Source organism: Pseudophryne corroboree, chromosome 6 (genome assembly GCF_028390025.1).
Source record: "Pseudophryne corroboree isolate aPseCor3 chromosome 6, aPseCor3.hap2, whole genome shotgun sequence".
NCBI classification, from domain to species: Eukaryota; Metazoa; Chordata; class Amphibia; order Anura; family Myobatrachidae; genus Pseudophryne; species Pseudophryne corroboree.
Genome location: NC_086449.1, coordinates 435,777,288 through 435,796,171, shown reverse-complemented (window position 1 = coordinate 435,796,171; position 18,884 = coordinate 435,777,288). Strand labels below are relative to the sequence as shown.

The 18,884-nt window shown below is 45.2% G+C and overlaps 1 protein-coding gene across 1 annotated transcript in view; it reads left to right on the top strand.

The window, feature by feature from the left end:
* The first annotated feature begins 3,653 nt into the window (after positions 1–3,653).
* LOC134934587 (integumentary mucin B.1-like) overlaps positions 3,654–18,884 on the top strand; it is a 60,883-nt gene continuing 45,652 nt past the window's right edge. The window contains exons 1-2 of the mRNA XM_063929993.1: positions 3,654–3,662; positions 5,161–5,332. Of these exons, the coding sequence (XP_063786063.1) occupies positions 3,654–3,662; positions 5,161–5,332 (181 nt within the window). The remainder of the gene's footprint in view (positions 3,663–5,160; positions 5,333–18,884) is intronic.

Sequence of the window (18,884 nt, the reverse complement as noted above, 5' to 3'; positions counted from 1 at the left end):
GATACATGACCCCCCCCTCAAACATGGACTCATACACACATGCTTCTGCTATCTCACTAGGTCATACCCTCTTCACACCTACTCCTCTCTCCTCCCCTACCCAACCATGGAAATGAATTAACCCCTGACATATATTTTTCTCCTTTTGAAATGTTTTAGAAGGTGGCAGTTATTATTGACTGCCAAAGGGTGGACTGTCAAAGTCAGAAAAATATCCCTATACATGCTGCCATATTTGCACCTCACGCTGGTCCGCGCTGCGCATGCGTGCGCTTTCCCGTGATAGCGCATACCCGCTGATGCGTGCACCCGCTCGCATCGGTATGCGTATTTACGGTAAAGAGTATGTAGTCGTAGCGTGCGACCCAATCGTTACATATTTCCACAATTAACGTAGTTTATAGATCATGGTCCCTTTGATAGATTCTGAAAGTTTGGTTAATATAGAATGTCCCTAAACGGAGGGATCCCTCTTTGTATTGTAGGAAGGGTCTAACAGGAGTCATACAGTAGTGTTTGGTACCCATCGGAAGAGTATTTAAATAGCAATATTCCGGTGTTGGTTTGGAGCGTATTAATCGCTCGTGCGAATAGTTATGGACATAAGAAGTTTATGTCCATTACTATTATTTACTCTTACTCAGGTATGCGGCGGGAAACCCAGTTTCCCACCCACCTGAGCTGTTTGAAATCGTCACAGCCCACCTGTATGAATTACCCAATGACCTTTTGTTATGATGCGAAGCCGAATTCCTGTGTCCAATGGACGACAAGATTGTAGGGACCATTAGATTGCATTGTGTGTGGGGCATAAATAGGCAGGCCGACCACATCCAGCTCTCACTCTTCAACGGTTCTCATTGCTGAAAATCGGGTGCTGGATGTCCAGGCGCATGCGATCGTTTCCCCTTATGCGTAAGTTTTTCTCCGTGATCATATTGTCTTACTGTGAGCCATCTATCTCATCTCATCTCTCTCTCTCTCTCGCTCTCGCTACTCTTTCTCCCATATTTTCCTTAAAGTGTCTCTAATTGTATTGTATTGTATTTTATAGTGTAGTTATTTGGTTAGGAAGTCTCTGTTATATTGTAGTGTATCATTTGTACTGTGATTCCTTTTTACAAGTATATTAGTTATAATACAGTTAATAGGCTTTGGACCCTAAACCAGTATCTGTGTATTTCCTATAGTGTTGTGTCCACTTGAGCGTCGGTGACGCTCAAGCAGCTTTGTAGTTAGTCAGGTTACACAAGGTTGCACTTACACCCTGTATTCACATTAAGGTATTCTGTGTATCTCATTGTTAAAGGCATAGATATCAAGGTATAGCGTTGTGAGCGTCTGCGCCGCTGGTGATCTCCTCGTGGTCTCGAGCGTCCGCTACGCCATAGCGAATCATTACGTTTGTCTGTAGCCAATAGTGTGTCAGTCTGGTGATCTCTGGGCCGTAAGCGAACGCGACGCTTGAGCGTCTCGCCTACGGCTGAACGATCGTTACGCAACTTACGTACCCTTACGGTACTTCTTAAGTAAACAGCGTATAGTGTTCTTAGACCTCATAAAGGGTTATATATATACACGATAAATAGATTCAGCTTTATCAAGCCCTTAATTCGCTTAACAAGGATTCACGGGTGGTCAATCTGTTGAAATCAGAGCACTACATTTTGGCCACCGTGCTCGATCCTAGATTTAAAGCCTACCTTGGATCTCTCTTTCCGGCAGACACAGGTCTGCTGGGGTTGAAAGACCTGCTGGTGACAAAATTGTCAAGTCAAGCGGAACGCGACCTGTCAACATCTCCTCCTTCACATTCTCCCGCAACTGGGGGTGCGAGGAAAAGGCTCAGAATTCCGAGCCCACCCGCTGGCGGTGATGCAAGGCAGTCTGGAGCGACTGCTGATGCTGACATCTGGTCCGGACTGAAGGACCTGACAACGATTACGGACATGTCGTCTACTGTCACTGCATATGATTCTCTCAACATTGATAGAATGGTGGAGGATTATATGAGTGACCGCATCCAAGTAGGCACGTCACACAGTCCGTACTTATACTGGCAGGAAAAAGAGGCAATTTGGAGGCCCTTGCACAAACTGGCTTTATTCTACCTAAGTTGCCCTCCCACAAGTGTGTACTCCGAAAGAGTGTTTAGTGCCGCCGCTCACCTTGTCAGCAATCGGCGTACGAGGTTACATCCAGAAAATGTGGAGAAGATGATGTTCATTAAAATGAATTATAATCAATTCCTCCGCGGAGACATTGACCAGCAGCAATTGCCTCCACAAAGTACACAGGGAGCTGAGATGGTGGATTCCAGTGGGGACGAATTGATAATCTGTGAGGAGGGGGATGTACACGGTGATATATCGGAGGGTGAAGATGAGGTGGACATCTTGCCTCTGTAGAGCCAGTTTGTGCAAGGAGAGATTAATTGCTTCTTTTTTGGGGGGGGTCCAAACCAACCCGTCATATCAGTCACAGTCGTGTGGCAGACCCTGTCACTGAAATGATGGGTTGGTTAAAGTGTGCATGTCCTGTTTTGTTTATACAACATAAGGCTGGGTGGGAGGGCCCAAGGACAATTCCATCTTGCACCTCTTTTTTCTTTTCTTTTTCTTTGCATCATGTGCTGATTGGGGAGGGTTTTTTGGAAGGGACATCCTGCGTGACACTGCAGTGCCACTCCTAGATGGGCCCGGTGTTTGTGTCGGCCACTAGGGTCGCTAATCTTACTCACACAGTCAGCTACCTCATTGCGCCTCTTTTTTTCTTTGCGTCATGTGCTGTTTGGGGAGGGTTTTTTGGAAGGGACATCCTGCGTGACACTGCAGTGCCACTCCTAGATGGGCCCGGTGTTTGTGTCGGCCACTAGGGTCGCTAATCTTACTCACACAGCTACCTCATTGCGCCTCTTTTTTTCTTTGCGTCATGTGCTGTTTGGGGAGGGTTTTTTGGAAGGGACATCCTGCGTGACACTGCAGTGCCACTCCTAGATGGGCCCGGTGTTTGTGTCGGCCACTAGGGTCGCTTATCTTACTCACACAGCGACCTCGGTGCAAATTTTAGGACTAAAAATAATATTGTGTGGTGTGAGGTATTCAGAATAGACTGAAAATGAGTGTAAATGATGGTTTTTGAGGTTAATAATACTTTGGGATCAAAATGACCCCCAAATTCTATGATTTAAGCTGTTTTTTAGTGTTTTTTGAAAAAAACACCCGAATCCAAAACACACCCGAATCCGACAAAAAAAATTCGGTGAGGTTTTGCCAAAACGCGTTCGAACCCAAAACACGGCCGCGGAACCGAACCCAAAACCAAAACACAAAACCCGAAAAATTTCAGGCGCTCATCTCTACTTGTCACATGTGCAAAAATATAAGCGGTATTTCACTATATGCAATTTTCTATTTGCTTTATATGTACCTATGTTTTGCAATCAAGATTGCTAACAGAACGAAGTGAAACAAGAAAGACATCTTTGAAAGCGCTGATTAAGTTAAACTCTCCATATTTTGTTTTGTATTTTCCATGCCTGCAAAAATGACAAAAATGCTTCTACATATCATCTTAATTATTTCCATCTTCCTCCACACACTAAATTTTACTAAAATTCTGTTTTAACAGCTTGTTGTGGGCTTTCAGGAGATATGGTAAAGGTAAGTTTTAAAAAAGACATTGCAAAATTTAAAATACTAGTGTGAGGATACAGATTCTCTGATTACCCAGGTAAACCATTTAGTAAAATGGTGAATGCATTTATTGTACATATACTGTACACCCACTGTACACTATAGCATTAACAATTACCAGCCAGGATGATGTCTCACTTACTAGGTCCCCACAGTCATATAGGAATACAGATGCCTGCAGTCTCCTGCTGTCACATGCAGTCTTCTGCTGGCACATAATGGCACTAGTTGTGTGTCTGTCCTTCACCACAAATTCTCGCCACTGATGGCACCTTAATGCCTAGCCAGGTCCTGAATTCCAGAACTCCATCTACTTCTCTCTAAACATTTTCTGGAGATACATATTCCCCACCAGTAGAGATCACTGCTCTTTTTATACCTTACCCTGTCTGTTCATAACATTAGCAGTTCAGTCAGGGTATGAGAGTCTGATGAGGAGTGGAGATGAAATGTCTGGGTTCCTGTACACAATGGGTGTATAGGATCAGATGGGATCTGCAGGTTTTACAGACGAATGAGATGCTGACTGTCAGTATACAGACAATGGCATCCTAATTGTCAGTGTGCCGGCAGCAGGGCGAGTGAAAAGAGTCCCCTTGCGGGCTTGCTGAGCTCACCACGCTGCTGGCTCACTGGCTCACTACAGGTTCTTTTCCCACTCTTTGGGTGTTGTGGACACCCACAAGTGGGAATAGCCCCAGGCCGCTGGGATTCTGGCTGTCGACATTGTCAGCAGTCGGAATCCTGACTGCCGGGATCCCGACTGCTGGCAACTCAACTGCATACCGATCAGATTACCAGCAGCTCCATAGATAAACTGTTTTTTACTTATTCTAACAAACTCATCCTAATCATATCTGATGGTATAGTCAGGTGGCTTAGAACAGTGGGCTTATTTAACTATATTGAAACACTCTGTTTTAGGCATACTCTTGTTAACAATGACATTGAACACAGTATAACCAAATAAACTACATATTCAAAATATAACAGAAAAGGTGTAACTCATTTGGTACATGTAACTGGCGGTCAGGATCCCGGGGGTCAGCATACCGACGCTGGCACAATGAAGCCCTTTGCGGGCATGGTGGCTCTCTGCGCTCGCCACAGGTTATATTCCCACTCTATGGGTGTCAGGGACACCCACGAGCGTGAATAGCCCTCAGACCACTGCCAGCATTCTGGCGGTCAGGATCTCTGTGTCGGTTTCCTGACTGCCGGGATCCCAATTGCTGGGATGGTAACTACATCCCAATATAACTATACAATGTAATAAAACACAATTGAATACAATATTACCCAGCATATAACTAATAACGTATTGTCAATTAGTGGAGTCCATGGGCAGGACCAGGGCTAGGAAAGGGTTGGTGTATGTGTCTTTTAACACTGTGCAACACAGGGTGCATGCTGTGTCATCACAACTTTCTACAGTAGGATTCTAAGCCTTTTGTTGTAATTACAGCATGGACACACCTGGGATATTGGCTGCAACAAATGCACCTGTAATGGGTACACTGGAAAGGTGACATGTACACCAAATAAGTGTGAAAATGAAACAGTCTGTGGTGAAAATGAAAGAAAGGTATTTGGAGATCCAACAAAGCAGTCTGGGGACTCTTGCTGTGGATATTGTGGTAAGTGTCCTCTGTTGAAAATGTGTGTACACTTAGTGGTTTAGCAGAATAATGTACACATGAGCAGAATTGTAAATGATCTAAACAAAAGTCCAGGAACTTCACCAGGCAGTGGGGTTTATTGAATAAGTGATAGTACAGCCATACTCACTGTTAAACAGGTTGAAAGTATGAAGTGGAGCTTGTAATGGAATGGGGTCAGACAGCTCACCAGCTGGTGGCTGACACAGGTAATTGGTAGAGGTGCAGGTGCTGTAACAGTGATCAATGCAGATAATTGTTTGCAGGTCTCTGGAGCTATGGGGGAGATGTCCTTCTCCCCTCATACACAAGATGGTGCCGCACATGTGTAATATAAGTACTGGTGTTCATCTTGTTAACGAGAAATGAAGCATCCATTGAGGAGCAAAGTTGGAGACTGTACAGTAGTGCTCTCCACTTCTAACAACCCCCTTGCTACAAGCTTCTCCATTATACACAAACTCACAATTGAAGTTTTAAAGTAGCAACCTGTAAAAATAGGTGAGGTTACACATATAAAAAAACATCAGCACAACTTTGTTTTGGCCTGCTTGTCTGGAACTTCAGCAGAGGTCATTTCACTGACAACATACCTGTAGGTCTCAGCAACATTCTCATGGCAGAACTTTAGAATTGCTTTCAATGTCACATATTTTGATGTCTTTGGGGGTCATTCCGAGTTGTTCGCTCGCAAGCTGCTTTTAGCAGCTTTGCACACGCTAAGCCGCCGCCTATTGGGAGTGAATCTTAGCTTATCAAAATTGCGAACGAAAGATTAGCAATATTGCGAATAGACACTGCTTAGCAGTTTCTGAGTAGCTCGACACTTACTCGGCATCTGCGATCAGTTCAGTCAGTTTCGTTCCTGGCTTGACGTCACAAACACACCCAGCGTTCGCCCAGACACTCCTCCGTTTCTTCAGCCACTCCCGCGTTTTTCCCAGAAACGGTAGCGTTTTTTCACACACACCCATAAAACGGCCAGTTTCCGCCCAGAAACACCCACTTCCTGTCAATCACATTACGATCACCAGAACGAAGAAAAAACCTCGTAATGTCATGAGTAAAATACCTAACTGCATAGCAAATTTACTTGGCGTAGTCGCACTGCGGACATTGCGCATGCGCATTAGCTACTAATCGCTCCGTTGCGACAAAAAAATAATGAGCGAACAACTCGGAATGACCCCCTTTGTACTCTACACTCCTAAATCTTGCAAATTCTCTTTTCCTCTCTCCTCTTTTAGACTTCAACTCACACCAATCAGTCTTTAAATTTAGTTTTTTAATCTCTTGAGGTACACAAAATCCAATGTTTGCACCATCTTCTAAGTGGATTATCAATATTTGATCTAGCACATGATCTCTTGTTTCTATAAATACAATGTTCCTTGACTTAATCAGCTTGTAACTGGATTCCAAAATCTGTAGCCTTTGATTTTGTGTGATAACCAAGCATTATGCACCCTATCAATTTTGAATCAAGCTTATCTCTTTTGTTCTACAGTATTAACATAATCAGTACTTCCAAATGCTTTTAGATGTTTTAAAATTGGTTTTCTCTTTGACCATGCCTCAATATGTGCTTAAGGGCTGATTCAGACCTGATCCCTGCTGCACGTTTTCGCACAGCAGGTGATCAGCAATAGACTGCACATGTATATGCAACGCAATGCGCACATGAGCCGGCCAACAATAATGGGCATCGCCGGTCAGCGTCAGGATGGTGCAAAAATTCTGATTGCACTGGCGTTCGCAAGGTGATTAACAGGAAGAAGTCATTTGTGGGTGGTAACTGACTGTTTACTAGGAGTGTCTGGAAAAATGCAGGCATTCCCAAGCATTTTCTGGGAGGGTGTGTCATGTCAGCTCTGGCCCCGATCAGTCAGTTCTCATTGTACTGTAGGAGTAAGTCCTGGGCTGCGCACACACACTGGATTTTTGCAGTGCGGTGTACACATGCGATTGCACACTTGTACTGTGAATTTACACTCCCCCTTCGGCGGTGACTATTTGAACAGAGGACAGCAAAGTTAGCAGCCCAACGATCAGGTTTGGATTACTCCCTAGGTTTTGTAGGACAACTGTTGGAGAATGATTCTTTGAATAAACTGCTGATGGCTTACACCCAAAACGGTTTCTCTATGTTTGCACCTTTCAGTATACATCTCGCTTTCTCCATTAGTGTCCGCTTTGTTTCAGACTATAAGCAATGGTAAACTGATGCTGTCTTCCATATTTTCTCAAGAATTGTTCCACTGCTCTCTTAAGATACTCTCCACCATTACCAGATCTCAGAACCTTGAGTCTGCAGCTTGTTTGGTTTTTCACAAGTCTTTTGTAGTCTGAAATTGTCTTTGCTACTTCAGATTTCTCCTTTATGAAATACATGTGTCATTGTCATAAAGTTGTCTATAAATATCACAAAGTATCTGTATCTCCTAACACAGGCATTCCCAACCTTGGTCCTCAAGGCACATTAACAGTCCAGGCTTTAGTGATATCCAGGCTTCAGCATGGATGGTTAAATCAAAATAACTGAGGTATTACTTGTCACCTGTGCTCAAGCATGGATATCACTGAAAGCTGTACTGTTAGTGGGCTTTGAGGACCAAGGATTAGGTATGCCTGCCCTAACAGGCTGTACTTCCATTGGTTCACACACATCAGAATGTTCTATTGCAAGTCGTAGTTTTATTTTTGACATTGGAAATGGCTGATGATAGTTTTCACACATAGATTTCTCTGTATAAGTTGTTGAGTTTCCTGCAACCATCCCATTCTGTAGCTTTTGAGCACTGTCATATCCAAGGTGACCAGCTCTTCTATGCCCAAGTTCCAATAACTGCGACTCCATTGTCATCATTGCATAGCAGTGACCATCAAGTATCAAGGACATACAATTGCTGGTATATTGTGCCTGTAGGTCTCTGTCATCACATTTCTAATTCTAATTATAACACTTTAACTTAAATGTTCTGTACTTCTCACTTTTTACTTGTAATGCAGTTGTCTCAGCATTAGATTCACAGGGTACACATCACTGAAATTGTTACTTTGCAGTGTTGGCCTCTAATGCCACAACTTAGAAGTCAAACTCTGGTGTTAAATTTGGAAACATGGCCATTGCTATTTCTTCATCATTCCATTTGTACACCAGACATTAACTGCTGGGAGACAGACACTATTCTGTCTATATAATCATTTATACATCTGCATTCATATAGCTTTGTATTATACAATGCATGTCTTTGTACATTAGTACCATGGGGTATAGACGGATCCACTAGGAGCCTTGATCACTTTAAGAAATTAACAATGTGCGCTGGCTCCTCCCTCTATGCCCCTCCTACCAGACTCAGTTTAGAAACTGTGCCCGAGGAGACGGACATAGCTTGAGAGAAGGATTTAAAGTAAAGTGGTGAGATTCGAACCAGCACACACAAACAATAGGAAAGCCATGCTAACGAAACTTGAACAGGAACAGCAACAGCTGAACCAACAACAATACTTAACCAAGTAACAGTGTAGGAAACACGAAGCACTGGGCGGGAGCTCAGTATCCTCTATGGACTAGGAGAAAAGGATTTACCGGTAGGTAATTTAAAATCCTATTTTCTCTTACTCCCTAGAGGATACTGGGGTCCACATTAGTACCATGGGGATGTACCAAAGCTCCAAAACTGGGTGGGAGAGTGCAGAGGTTCCTGCAGAACTGATTGACCAAATTGAAGGTCCTCAGCGGCCAAAGTATCAAATTTGTAGAACTTAGCAAATGTGTTCCAACCGGACCAAGTAGCTGCCCGGCAGAGCTGTAAAGCCGAGACACCCTGGGCTGCCGCCCAGGAAGAACCCATTGACCTAGTAGAGTGGGGCTGTACATATGTTGGAACCGGCAAACCTGCCATAGAGTAAGCATGCTGGACAGTAAGCCTGATCCAGCGAGCAATAGACATCTTTGAAGCAGGACACCCAATTTTATTGGGATTATAGATAACAAACAGCGAGTCCAACGATCTGCGATGAGCTGTACGCTTCACATAAATTTTCAAAGCCCTCACGACATCCAAGAACTTTGAGGTAGAAGAGGTGTTGGTAACCACTGGAACCACAATAGGTTGGTTGATATGAAATGCAGACACCACTTTTAGAAGAAATTGCTGATGAGTTCTGAGTTCAGCTGTCCTCATGAAAAATCAAATAGCTCCTATGCGCTGGCCGAGAGCTACTCAACACTGGCCGGGTTGCAGCGGCTACATGTGACGTCACGCAGCTGCCGCGGCCCGCTCCCGGCACGGTCCGGCCATGCCTGCATTGGCCGGATTGCACCCCTTAAATGGCAGCTTAACACCGCCGTCCTGACCCCTCCAGCCCAGCGACCGCCTCTGCTGGTCAATCAGGCAGAGGCGATCGCTAGCTTAAGACAGCCGTCGGCTGTCTGGCATGCGCTGGTGCACTGCAGTGCCAGCGCATGCGCAGTTTAGGCCTGATTGCTGCTGTGCGAAAATGCACAGCACCGATCAGGTTTCAATTAGCCCCTATATATGTGCATCTACCTGAGCTCTGCATTTCCTGTGTGTCGCACCACATTTTCTGATTGTGGATCCCAGTTAATTATCTCAGTAGCAGCTCTCCAGTTATCATACTTTATTTACTGTAAGTTCCAGTATTCTGTAACCAATCCAGTTCCATTCCAATTCAACCTACATACTACGATCCAGTACCATTCCAGTTCAGTCTATATACTCTAGTCCGGTCCCATTCTTGTTCAGTCTATGAACCTAATTCAGCATCAGTGGCAGATTCTGCCAAAAAGCAGAATCTGCTACTGCTGTGGATTGCATGCTGGGGACCAACCTGTGCAGCACTCGCAATCTAATTGCAAATGCATCTCAGATGCGATCCAGCCTGAAAGCCTTATATACTCCACTCTGGTCCCATTCCGGTTTAGCCTAAATATTTCAGTGCTGTCCCACTCCCAATGTTAATTTTGACAAGGAGTTTCAATTTAGTTTTAGTTTTGCTGAAGAACATTTCTCTAAAACTTTGGGCCAGATGTAATGGAGTCCAAGTTGGCCAGAGGTGCGGGTTCCTGGCTGAACTTGGATGTTTTTTTTTTAAAGCAGCAATCATTTACAAGGCATGGTTTTGCCTTGGACTTTTTTTTTAAGTAGAAATCATACATGAGTCCAGCTGGGGACCCGCACCTCAGGCCAACTCTGTTTTCATTACATCTGAACCAATGTGTTTAGTAATCTAGGCTCAGTAGGTTGAGAATGTGTTATATACCGAGTCTGACTTACCATAATACTCCCATATATCAGATACAAATGCATGCCTTAGGTTTGCTAATAAGTGCAATACATAATCCTATTTCCTTGACAGCAGGTCCTATTTCTATACTGCAAATATCTAGAATACAAAATTGTTCTTTAAAAATGTAAAACCCTACATTCAGTGTTTATTTTGACAATTGTTTAAGTGTTGGTCACTTTTTTATGATTGATTTTAGTTAAGATTTAGTCAGTGAATCTCAGTTTTAATTTTAGTCTAATTTAAGTCCTGAAATAAACTGTAGTCGATGAATACTTTTTTCAAAATTTTCATCAACAAAATTAACACTACCCACTTCTATATTTAGTCTGTTACCAGCATCTTCTTGGTCCCAGTCCCAGGTTCCCTGGTTTTGTGCCCAAATATAATCCTGATTCCTGACATAAATTTAGATGATGGTGGTTTAAAACTAGGCTTACCATATTATCCCTTTTAAAGTGGGACACTCATGAATTACACAGGTTCTGTGGCTGATTAAAACCAGGTGAAATGCAGGCTTATAGCCGGCCAGTCAAAGAACCTGTGTAATTCATGGGTGTCCAACTATAAATGGATAGTATGGTAAACCTATTTAAACCCATATATATTAAGCAGAGGACACAGCAGTTGGGAATGTTAGTTCCCTGAAAAAGAAGAAGAAAGCCTTCAGCGGCAGGTTATTTTAGATACATAATGATAAGAGGGTGTCAAGTACCAAGCCTTGGAGAGAGATCAAGTGGAGAAGTTGCTCAAAGCAACCAATCAACTTCTATAATACTGTAACTGTCATTTCTGCAGCCGGGTACACTGGTATTCCACAGGGAATAACATCGGGGTGTAGAGTTGGACCTTGATCTGAGGCACCAACAGGCTAAAGCTTTGACTGTTCCCAGGATGCACTGCACCGCCTCCTCTATAGCCCTGCCTCCTCTATAGCCCCACCTGGCAGGCAGCTGACAGGATGGACTGCTCTAAGCAGCCCTAATAAGAGCTTTTTACGAAGAAAGAAGACTTCAAAGGCCGCAGCACAGGCATGTCATGCTGACATTCTGTGGTGCGGCTCCATCACGTCTCCCAGCAGCGCTGTATACTCCCGCGCCCTGGTTGCCAGGTACTTACAGCGGAGGCGCTCCGGTCATCAGGCACACATCACTGTTGCTGCTCTCCTGGATTGCATGGGCACGGTCTACTCTGTAAAGGCCGCTTGTCTCATCAGCGCTGTGCATTTACAGGACACTTAAGTATTCTACATGTCATTTAGACAGCGTTAGTTAAGAACAAGTACACTACTATTTGAATATTTAGTACAAGTATTCTGTGATATACATCCAGTGTTTACTTTGCATTGTTATATCTGTTTACATGCATATCTCTATGCAGTATTACTAGTCCAGTGCAGTCTTATTGTTTATATGTAATAATTTCTGCATTGTACAGTACCTGTGACTGTGTGTGCCTATAGCTGCTGTGTTGATTCTATTCTGTGTATCACACATCTTGCTATCACTATATTCTGTGCCTTGGGGGTGTAAGTGCGTCAGGGTCTCACATACCATATAGTGTTCCACAGGATATACTGTTTTGTATTTTTCACTGTGTTTTTCAGTCACCTAATACCACTTAAATCCTCTGTTTGTGCTCTGCAATTGCAGTAACATATCTTAGGGTTTTTTTGCCAGGTATTGTGTTTGTCTGGCTATACTGTACTAATACGCCCTAAGGCTACATTTCCAATAATGTCTTCTGCACAGGGCGGGAAATCCGCAGATGCTCCTGCATCATGTAGTGCTGGTGCTGTGGATTTACCTGAGAAAATATCTCTGCTGAGGGTCCAGGTACTGGGTGTTCTGAACCCCCTAGTCAGCCCAAAGCACCTGTGGCAGATCCACCTTGGGCTGCATTTTCAAATATGCAGACTACACTTCTAACACACATTACGCCCCCTGTGGGACCTCCTGTGCCATTACAACCACATATTGTCCCTGTAGTTAATCCACCATGGGCGGATACTCTGTCAACCCAGTTAAATAAAAACCTAACCCTCGCCCTACTGGGACCAAAGGGTCATTGAAGTGGACCATTTCTTCCTCACAATCCACTAATATTTCGGAAGATTCTTCCGATTCGGATGGGGAAAATACTGATCCATCAGATGCTGTTACTGCTGTTTTTGATGAAGATTCTACAACACAGGTTGATGTTCCTGACCTAGTGGAGGCGATTAAGCTGATTATTCAGATTGATGATGAGATTGACCATCTTGATACGTCTAAAGCTGGCCATACATCAGGACGATATCTTTCCAACCAGCCAACTAGTTGGCTGGTTGGAAAGATAATGTGGCAGTGTGTGGGAGCAAACGATTATCAGCCGTTTGCTCCCACCGCTGAAAAACGGACAGAAACGGTCTGTCCAACTAGTTGGGAAAATCAAACCTGTTTGATTTTCCCAACCAATCGTTCAGGTGTAGGGGAAACTTTCCCCCCAACTGAACGATAAGTAGGCGGACACTGCCTGCTAGTGTCCGCCTACTGTGCCGGCAGCATGAAAAGCCCCCTCCCCCCCAATCACCTGTGACAGCGGGCTGTGCAGTGCGGGGTCTGAAAAGGGGGCGGAGCTACGGCGACACGAGGGGCGGAGCTACACGGAATAGAGGGGCGGAGCTACACGGGACCAGACAGCTTTGCAGTGACGGCCAGCCAGACTTGGTAAGTGGAGGGTGAGAGAGAAGTGAGTGTGTGTGTGTTTGTACATATGTGTGTGTGTGTGTGTGTGTGTGTGTGTGTGTGTGTGTGTTGTATATGTGTGTGTGTGTGTGTGTGTGTGTGTGTGTGTGTTTGTATATATGTGAAGTGTGTGTGTGTGTGTGTGTGTGTATGGTGGAGATGTGTGTGTGTGCAAGGTGGGGTGTGTGTGTCTGTATATATTAGAGATGAGCGCCTGAAATTTTTCGGGTTTTGTGTTTTGGTTTTGGGTTCGGTTCCGCGGCCGTGTTTTGGGTTCGAACGCGTTTTGGCAAAACCTCACCGAATTTTTTTTGTCGGATTCGGGTGTGTTTTGGATTCGGGTGTTTTTTTCAAAAAACACTAAAAAACAGCTTAAATCATAGAATTTGGGGGTCATTTTGATCCCAAAGTATTATTAACCTCAAAAACCATAATTTACACTCATTTTCAGTCTATTCTGAATACCTCACACCTCACAATATTATTTTTAGTCCTAAAATTTGCACCGAGGTCGCTGTGTGAGTAAGATAAGCGACCCTAGTGGCCGACACAAACACCGGGCCCATCTAGGAGTGGCACTGCAGTGTCACGCAGGATGTCCCTTCCAAAAAACCCTCCCCAAACAGCACATGACGCAAAGAAAAAAAGAGGCGCAATGAGGTAGCTGTGTGAGTAAGATTAGCGACCCTAGTGGCCGACACAAACACCGGGCCCATCTAGGAGTGGCACTGCAGTGTCACGCAGGATGGCCCTTCCAAAAAACCCTCCCCAAACAGCACATGACGCAAAGAAAAAAAGAGGCGCAATGAGGTAGCTGACTGTGTGAGTAAGATTAGCGACCCTAGTGGCCGACACAAACACCGGGCACATCTAGGAGTGGCACTGCAGTGTCACGCAGGATGTCCCTTCCAAAAAACCCTCCCCAAACAGCACATGACGCAAAGAAAAAAAGAGGCGCAATGAGGTAGCTGTGTGAGTAAGATTAGCGACCCTAGTGGCCGACACAAACACCGGGCCCATCTAGGAGTGGCACTGCAGTGTCACGCAGGGTGTCCCTTCCAAAAAACCCACCCCAATCAGCACATGATGCAAAGAAAAAGAAAAGAAAAAAGAGGTGCAAGATGGAATTATCCTTGGGCCCTCCCACCCACCCTTATGTTGTATAAACAAAACAGGACATGCACACTTTAACCAACCCATCATTTCAGTGACAGGGTCTGCCACACGACTGTGACTGATATGACGGGTTGGTTTGGACCCCCCCCAAAAAAGAAGCAATTAATCTCTCCTTGCACAAACTGGCTCTACAGAGGCAAGATGTCCACCTCATCTTCACCCTCCGATATATCACCGTGTACATCCCCCTCCTCACAGATTATCAATTCGTCCCCACTGGAATCCACCATCTCAGCTCCCTGTGTACTTTGTGGAGGCAATTGCTGCTGGTCAATGTCTCCGCGGAGGAATTGATTATAATTCATTTTAATGAACATCATCTTCTCCACATTTTCTGGATGTAACCTCGTACGCCGATTGCTGACAAGGTGAGCGGCGGCACTAAACACTCTTTCGGAGTACACACTTGTGGGAGGGCAACTTAGGTAGAATAAAGCCAGTTTGTGCAAGGGCCTCCAAATTGCCTCTTTTTCCTGCCAGTATAAGTACGGACTGTGTGACGTGCCTACTTGGATGCGGTCACTCATATAATCCTCCACCATTCTATCAATGTTGAGAGAATCATATGCAGTGACAGTAGACGACATGTCCGTAATCGTTGTCAGGTCCTTCAGTCCGGACCAGATGTCAGCATCAGCAGTCGCTCCAGACTGCCCTGCATCACCGCCAGCGGGTGGGCTCGGAATTCTGAGCCTTTTCCTCGCACCCCCAGTTGCGGGAGAATGTGAAGGAGGAGATGTTGACAGGTCGCGTTCCGCTTGACTTGACAATTTTGTCACCAGCAGGTCTTTCAACCCCAGCAGACCTGTGTCTGCCGGAAAGAGAGATCCAAGGTAGGCTTTAAATCTAGGATCGAGCACGGTGGCCAAAATGTAGTGCTCTGATTTCAACAGATTGACCACCCGTGAATCCTTGTTAAGCGAATTAAGGGCTGCATCCACAAGTCCCACATGCCTAGCGGAATCGCTCCGTGTTAGCTCCTCCTTCAATGCCTCCAGCTTCTTCTGCAAAAGCCTGATGAGGGGAATGACCTGACTCAGGCTGGCAGTGTCTGAACTGACTTCACGTGTGGCAAGTTCAAAGGGCATCAGAACCTTGCACAACGTTGAAATCATTCTCCACTGCACTTGAGACAGGTGCATTCCACCTACTATATCGTGCTCAATTGTATAGGCTTGAATGGCCTTTTGCTGCTCCTCCAACCTCTGAAGCATATAGAGGGTTGAATTCCACCTCGTTACCACTTCTTGCTTCAGATGATGGCAGGGCAGGTTCAGTAGTTTTTGGTGGTGCTCCAGTTTTCTGTACGTGGTGCCTGTACGCCGAAAGTGTCCCGCAATTCTTCTGGCCACCGACAGCATCTCTTGCACGGCCCTGTCGTTTTTTAAAAAATTCTGCACCACCAAATTCAAGGTATGTGCAAAACATGGGACGTGCTGGAATTGGCCCAGATTTAATGCACACACAATATTGCTGGCGTTGTCCGATGCCACAAATCCACAGGAGAGTCCAATTGGGGTAAGCCATTCCGCGATGATCTTCCTCAGTTGCCGTAAGAGGTTTTCAGCTGTGTGCGTATTCTGGAAAGCGGTGATACAAAGCGTAGCCTGCCTAGGAAAGAGTTGGCGTTTGCGAGATGCTGCTACTGGTGCCGCCGCTGCTGTTCTTGCGGCGGGAGTCCATACATCTACCCAGTGGGCTGTCACAGTCATATAGTCCTGACCCTGCCCTGCTCCACTTGTCCACATGTCCGTGGTTAAGTGGACATTGGGTACAGCTGCATTTTTTAGGACACTGGTGACTCTTTTTCTGAGGTCTGTGTACATTTTCGGTATCGCCTGCCTAGAGAAATGGAACCTAGATGGTATTTGGTACCGGGGACACAGTACCTCCAACAAGTCTCTAGTTGGCTCTGCAGTAATGATGGATACCGGAACCACGTTTCTCACCACCCAGGATGCCAAGGCCTCAGTTATCCGCTTTGCAGTAGGATGACTGCTGTGATATTTCATCTTCCTCGCAAAGGACTGTTGAACAGTCAATTGCTTACTGGAAGTAGTACAAGTGGGCTTACGACTTCCCCTCTGGGATGACCATCGACTCCCAGCGGCAACAACAGCAGCGCCAGCAGCAGTAGGCGTTACACGCAAGGATGCATCGGAGGAATCCCAGGCAGGAGAGGACTCGTCAGACTTGCCAGTGACATGGCCTGCAGGACTATTGGCATTCCTGGGGAAGGAGGAAATTGACACTGAGGGAGTTGGTGGGGTGGTTTGCGTGAGCTTGGTTACAAGAGGAAGGGATTTACTGGTCAGTGGACTGCTTCCGCTGTCACCCAAAGTTTTTGAACTTGTCACTGACTTATTATGAATGCGCTGCAGGTGACGTATAAGGGAGGATGTTCCGAGGTGGTTAACGTCCTTACCCCTACTTATTACAGCTTGACAAAGGGAACACACGGCTTGACACCTGTTGTCCGCATTTGTGGTGAAATACCTCCACACCGAAGAGCTGATTTTTTTGGTATTTTCACCTGGCATGTCAACGGCCATATTCCTCCCACGGACAACAGGTGTCTCCCCGGGTGCCTGACTTAAACAAACCACCTCACCATCAGAATCCTCCTGGTCAATTTCCTCCCCAGCGCCAGCAACACCCATATCCTCCTCATCCTGGTGTACTTCAACACTGACATCTTCAATCTGACTATCAGGAACTGGACTGCGGGTGCTCCTTCCAGCACTTGCAGGGGGCATGCAAATAGTGGAAGGCGCATGCTCTTCACGTCCAGTGTTGGGAAGGTCAGGCATCGCAAACGACACAATTGGACTCTCCTTGTGGATTTGGGATTTCAAAGAACGCACAGTTCTTTGCGGTGCTTTTGCCAGCTTGAGTCTTTTCAGTTTTCTAGCGAGAGGCTGAGTGCTTCCATCCTCATGTGAAGCTGAACCACTAGCCATGAACATAGGCCAGGGCCTCAGCCGTTCCTTGCCACTCCGTGTGGTAAATGGCATATTGGCAAGTTTACGCTTCTCCTCCGACAATTTTATTTTAGGTTTTGGAGTCCTTTTTTTTCTGATATTTGGTGTTTTGGATTTGACATGCTCTGTACTATGACATTGGGCATCGGCCTTGGCAGACGACGTTGCTGGCATTTCATCGTCTCGGCCATGACTAGTGGCAGCAGCTTCAGCACGAGGTGGAAGTGGATCTTGATCTTTCCCTAATTTTGGAACCTCAACTTTTTTGTTCTCCATATTTTATAGGCAGAACTAAAAGGCACCTCAGGTAAACAATGGAGATGGATGGATTGGATACTAGTATACAATTATGGACGGACTGCCACGGTTAGGTGGTATAAAAAAACCACGGTTAGGTGGTATATATTATAATAATAATACAATTATGGATGGACGGACTGCCTGCCGACTGCCGACACAGAGGTAGCCACAGCCGTGAACTACCGCACTGTACACTGGTTGATAAAGAGATAGTAGTATACTCGTAACAATTAGGATGACACTATGACGGTATAAAGAATGAAAAAAAAACCACGGTTAGGTGGTAGGTATATAATAATAAATAATACAATTCTGGTCGGACGGACTGCCTGCCGTGTGCCGACACAGAGGTAGCCACAGCCGTGAACTACCGCACTGTACACTGGTTGATAAAGAGATAGTAGTATACTCGTAACAATTAGGATGACACTATGACGGTATAAAGAATGAAAAAAAAAACCACGGTTAGGTGGTAGGTATATAATAATAAATAATACAATTCTGGTCGGACGGACTGCCTGCCGTGTGCCGACACAGAGGTAGCCACAGCCGTGAACTACCGCACTGTACACTGGTTGATAAAGAGATAGTAGTATACTCGTAACAATTAGGATGACACTATGACGGTATAAAGAATGAAAAAAAAACCACGGTTAGGTGGTAGGTATATAATAATAAATAATACAATTCTGGTCGGACGGACTGCCTGCCGTGTGCCGACACAGAGGTAGCCACAGCCGTGAACTACCGCACTGTACACTGGTTGATAAAGAGATAGTAGTATACTCGTAACAATTAGGATGACACTATGACGGTATAAAGAATGAAAAAAAAACCACGGTTAGGTGGTAGGTATATAATAATAAATAATACAATTCTGGTCGGACGGACTGCCTGCCGTGTGCCGACACAGAGGTAGCCACAGCCGTGAACTACCGCACTGTACACTGGTTGATAAAGAGATAGTAGTATACTCGTAACAATTAGGATGACACTATGACGGTATAAAGAATGAAAAAAAAACCACGGTTAGGT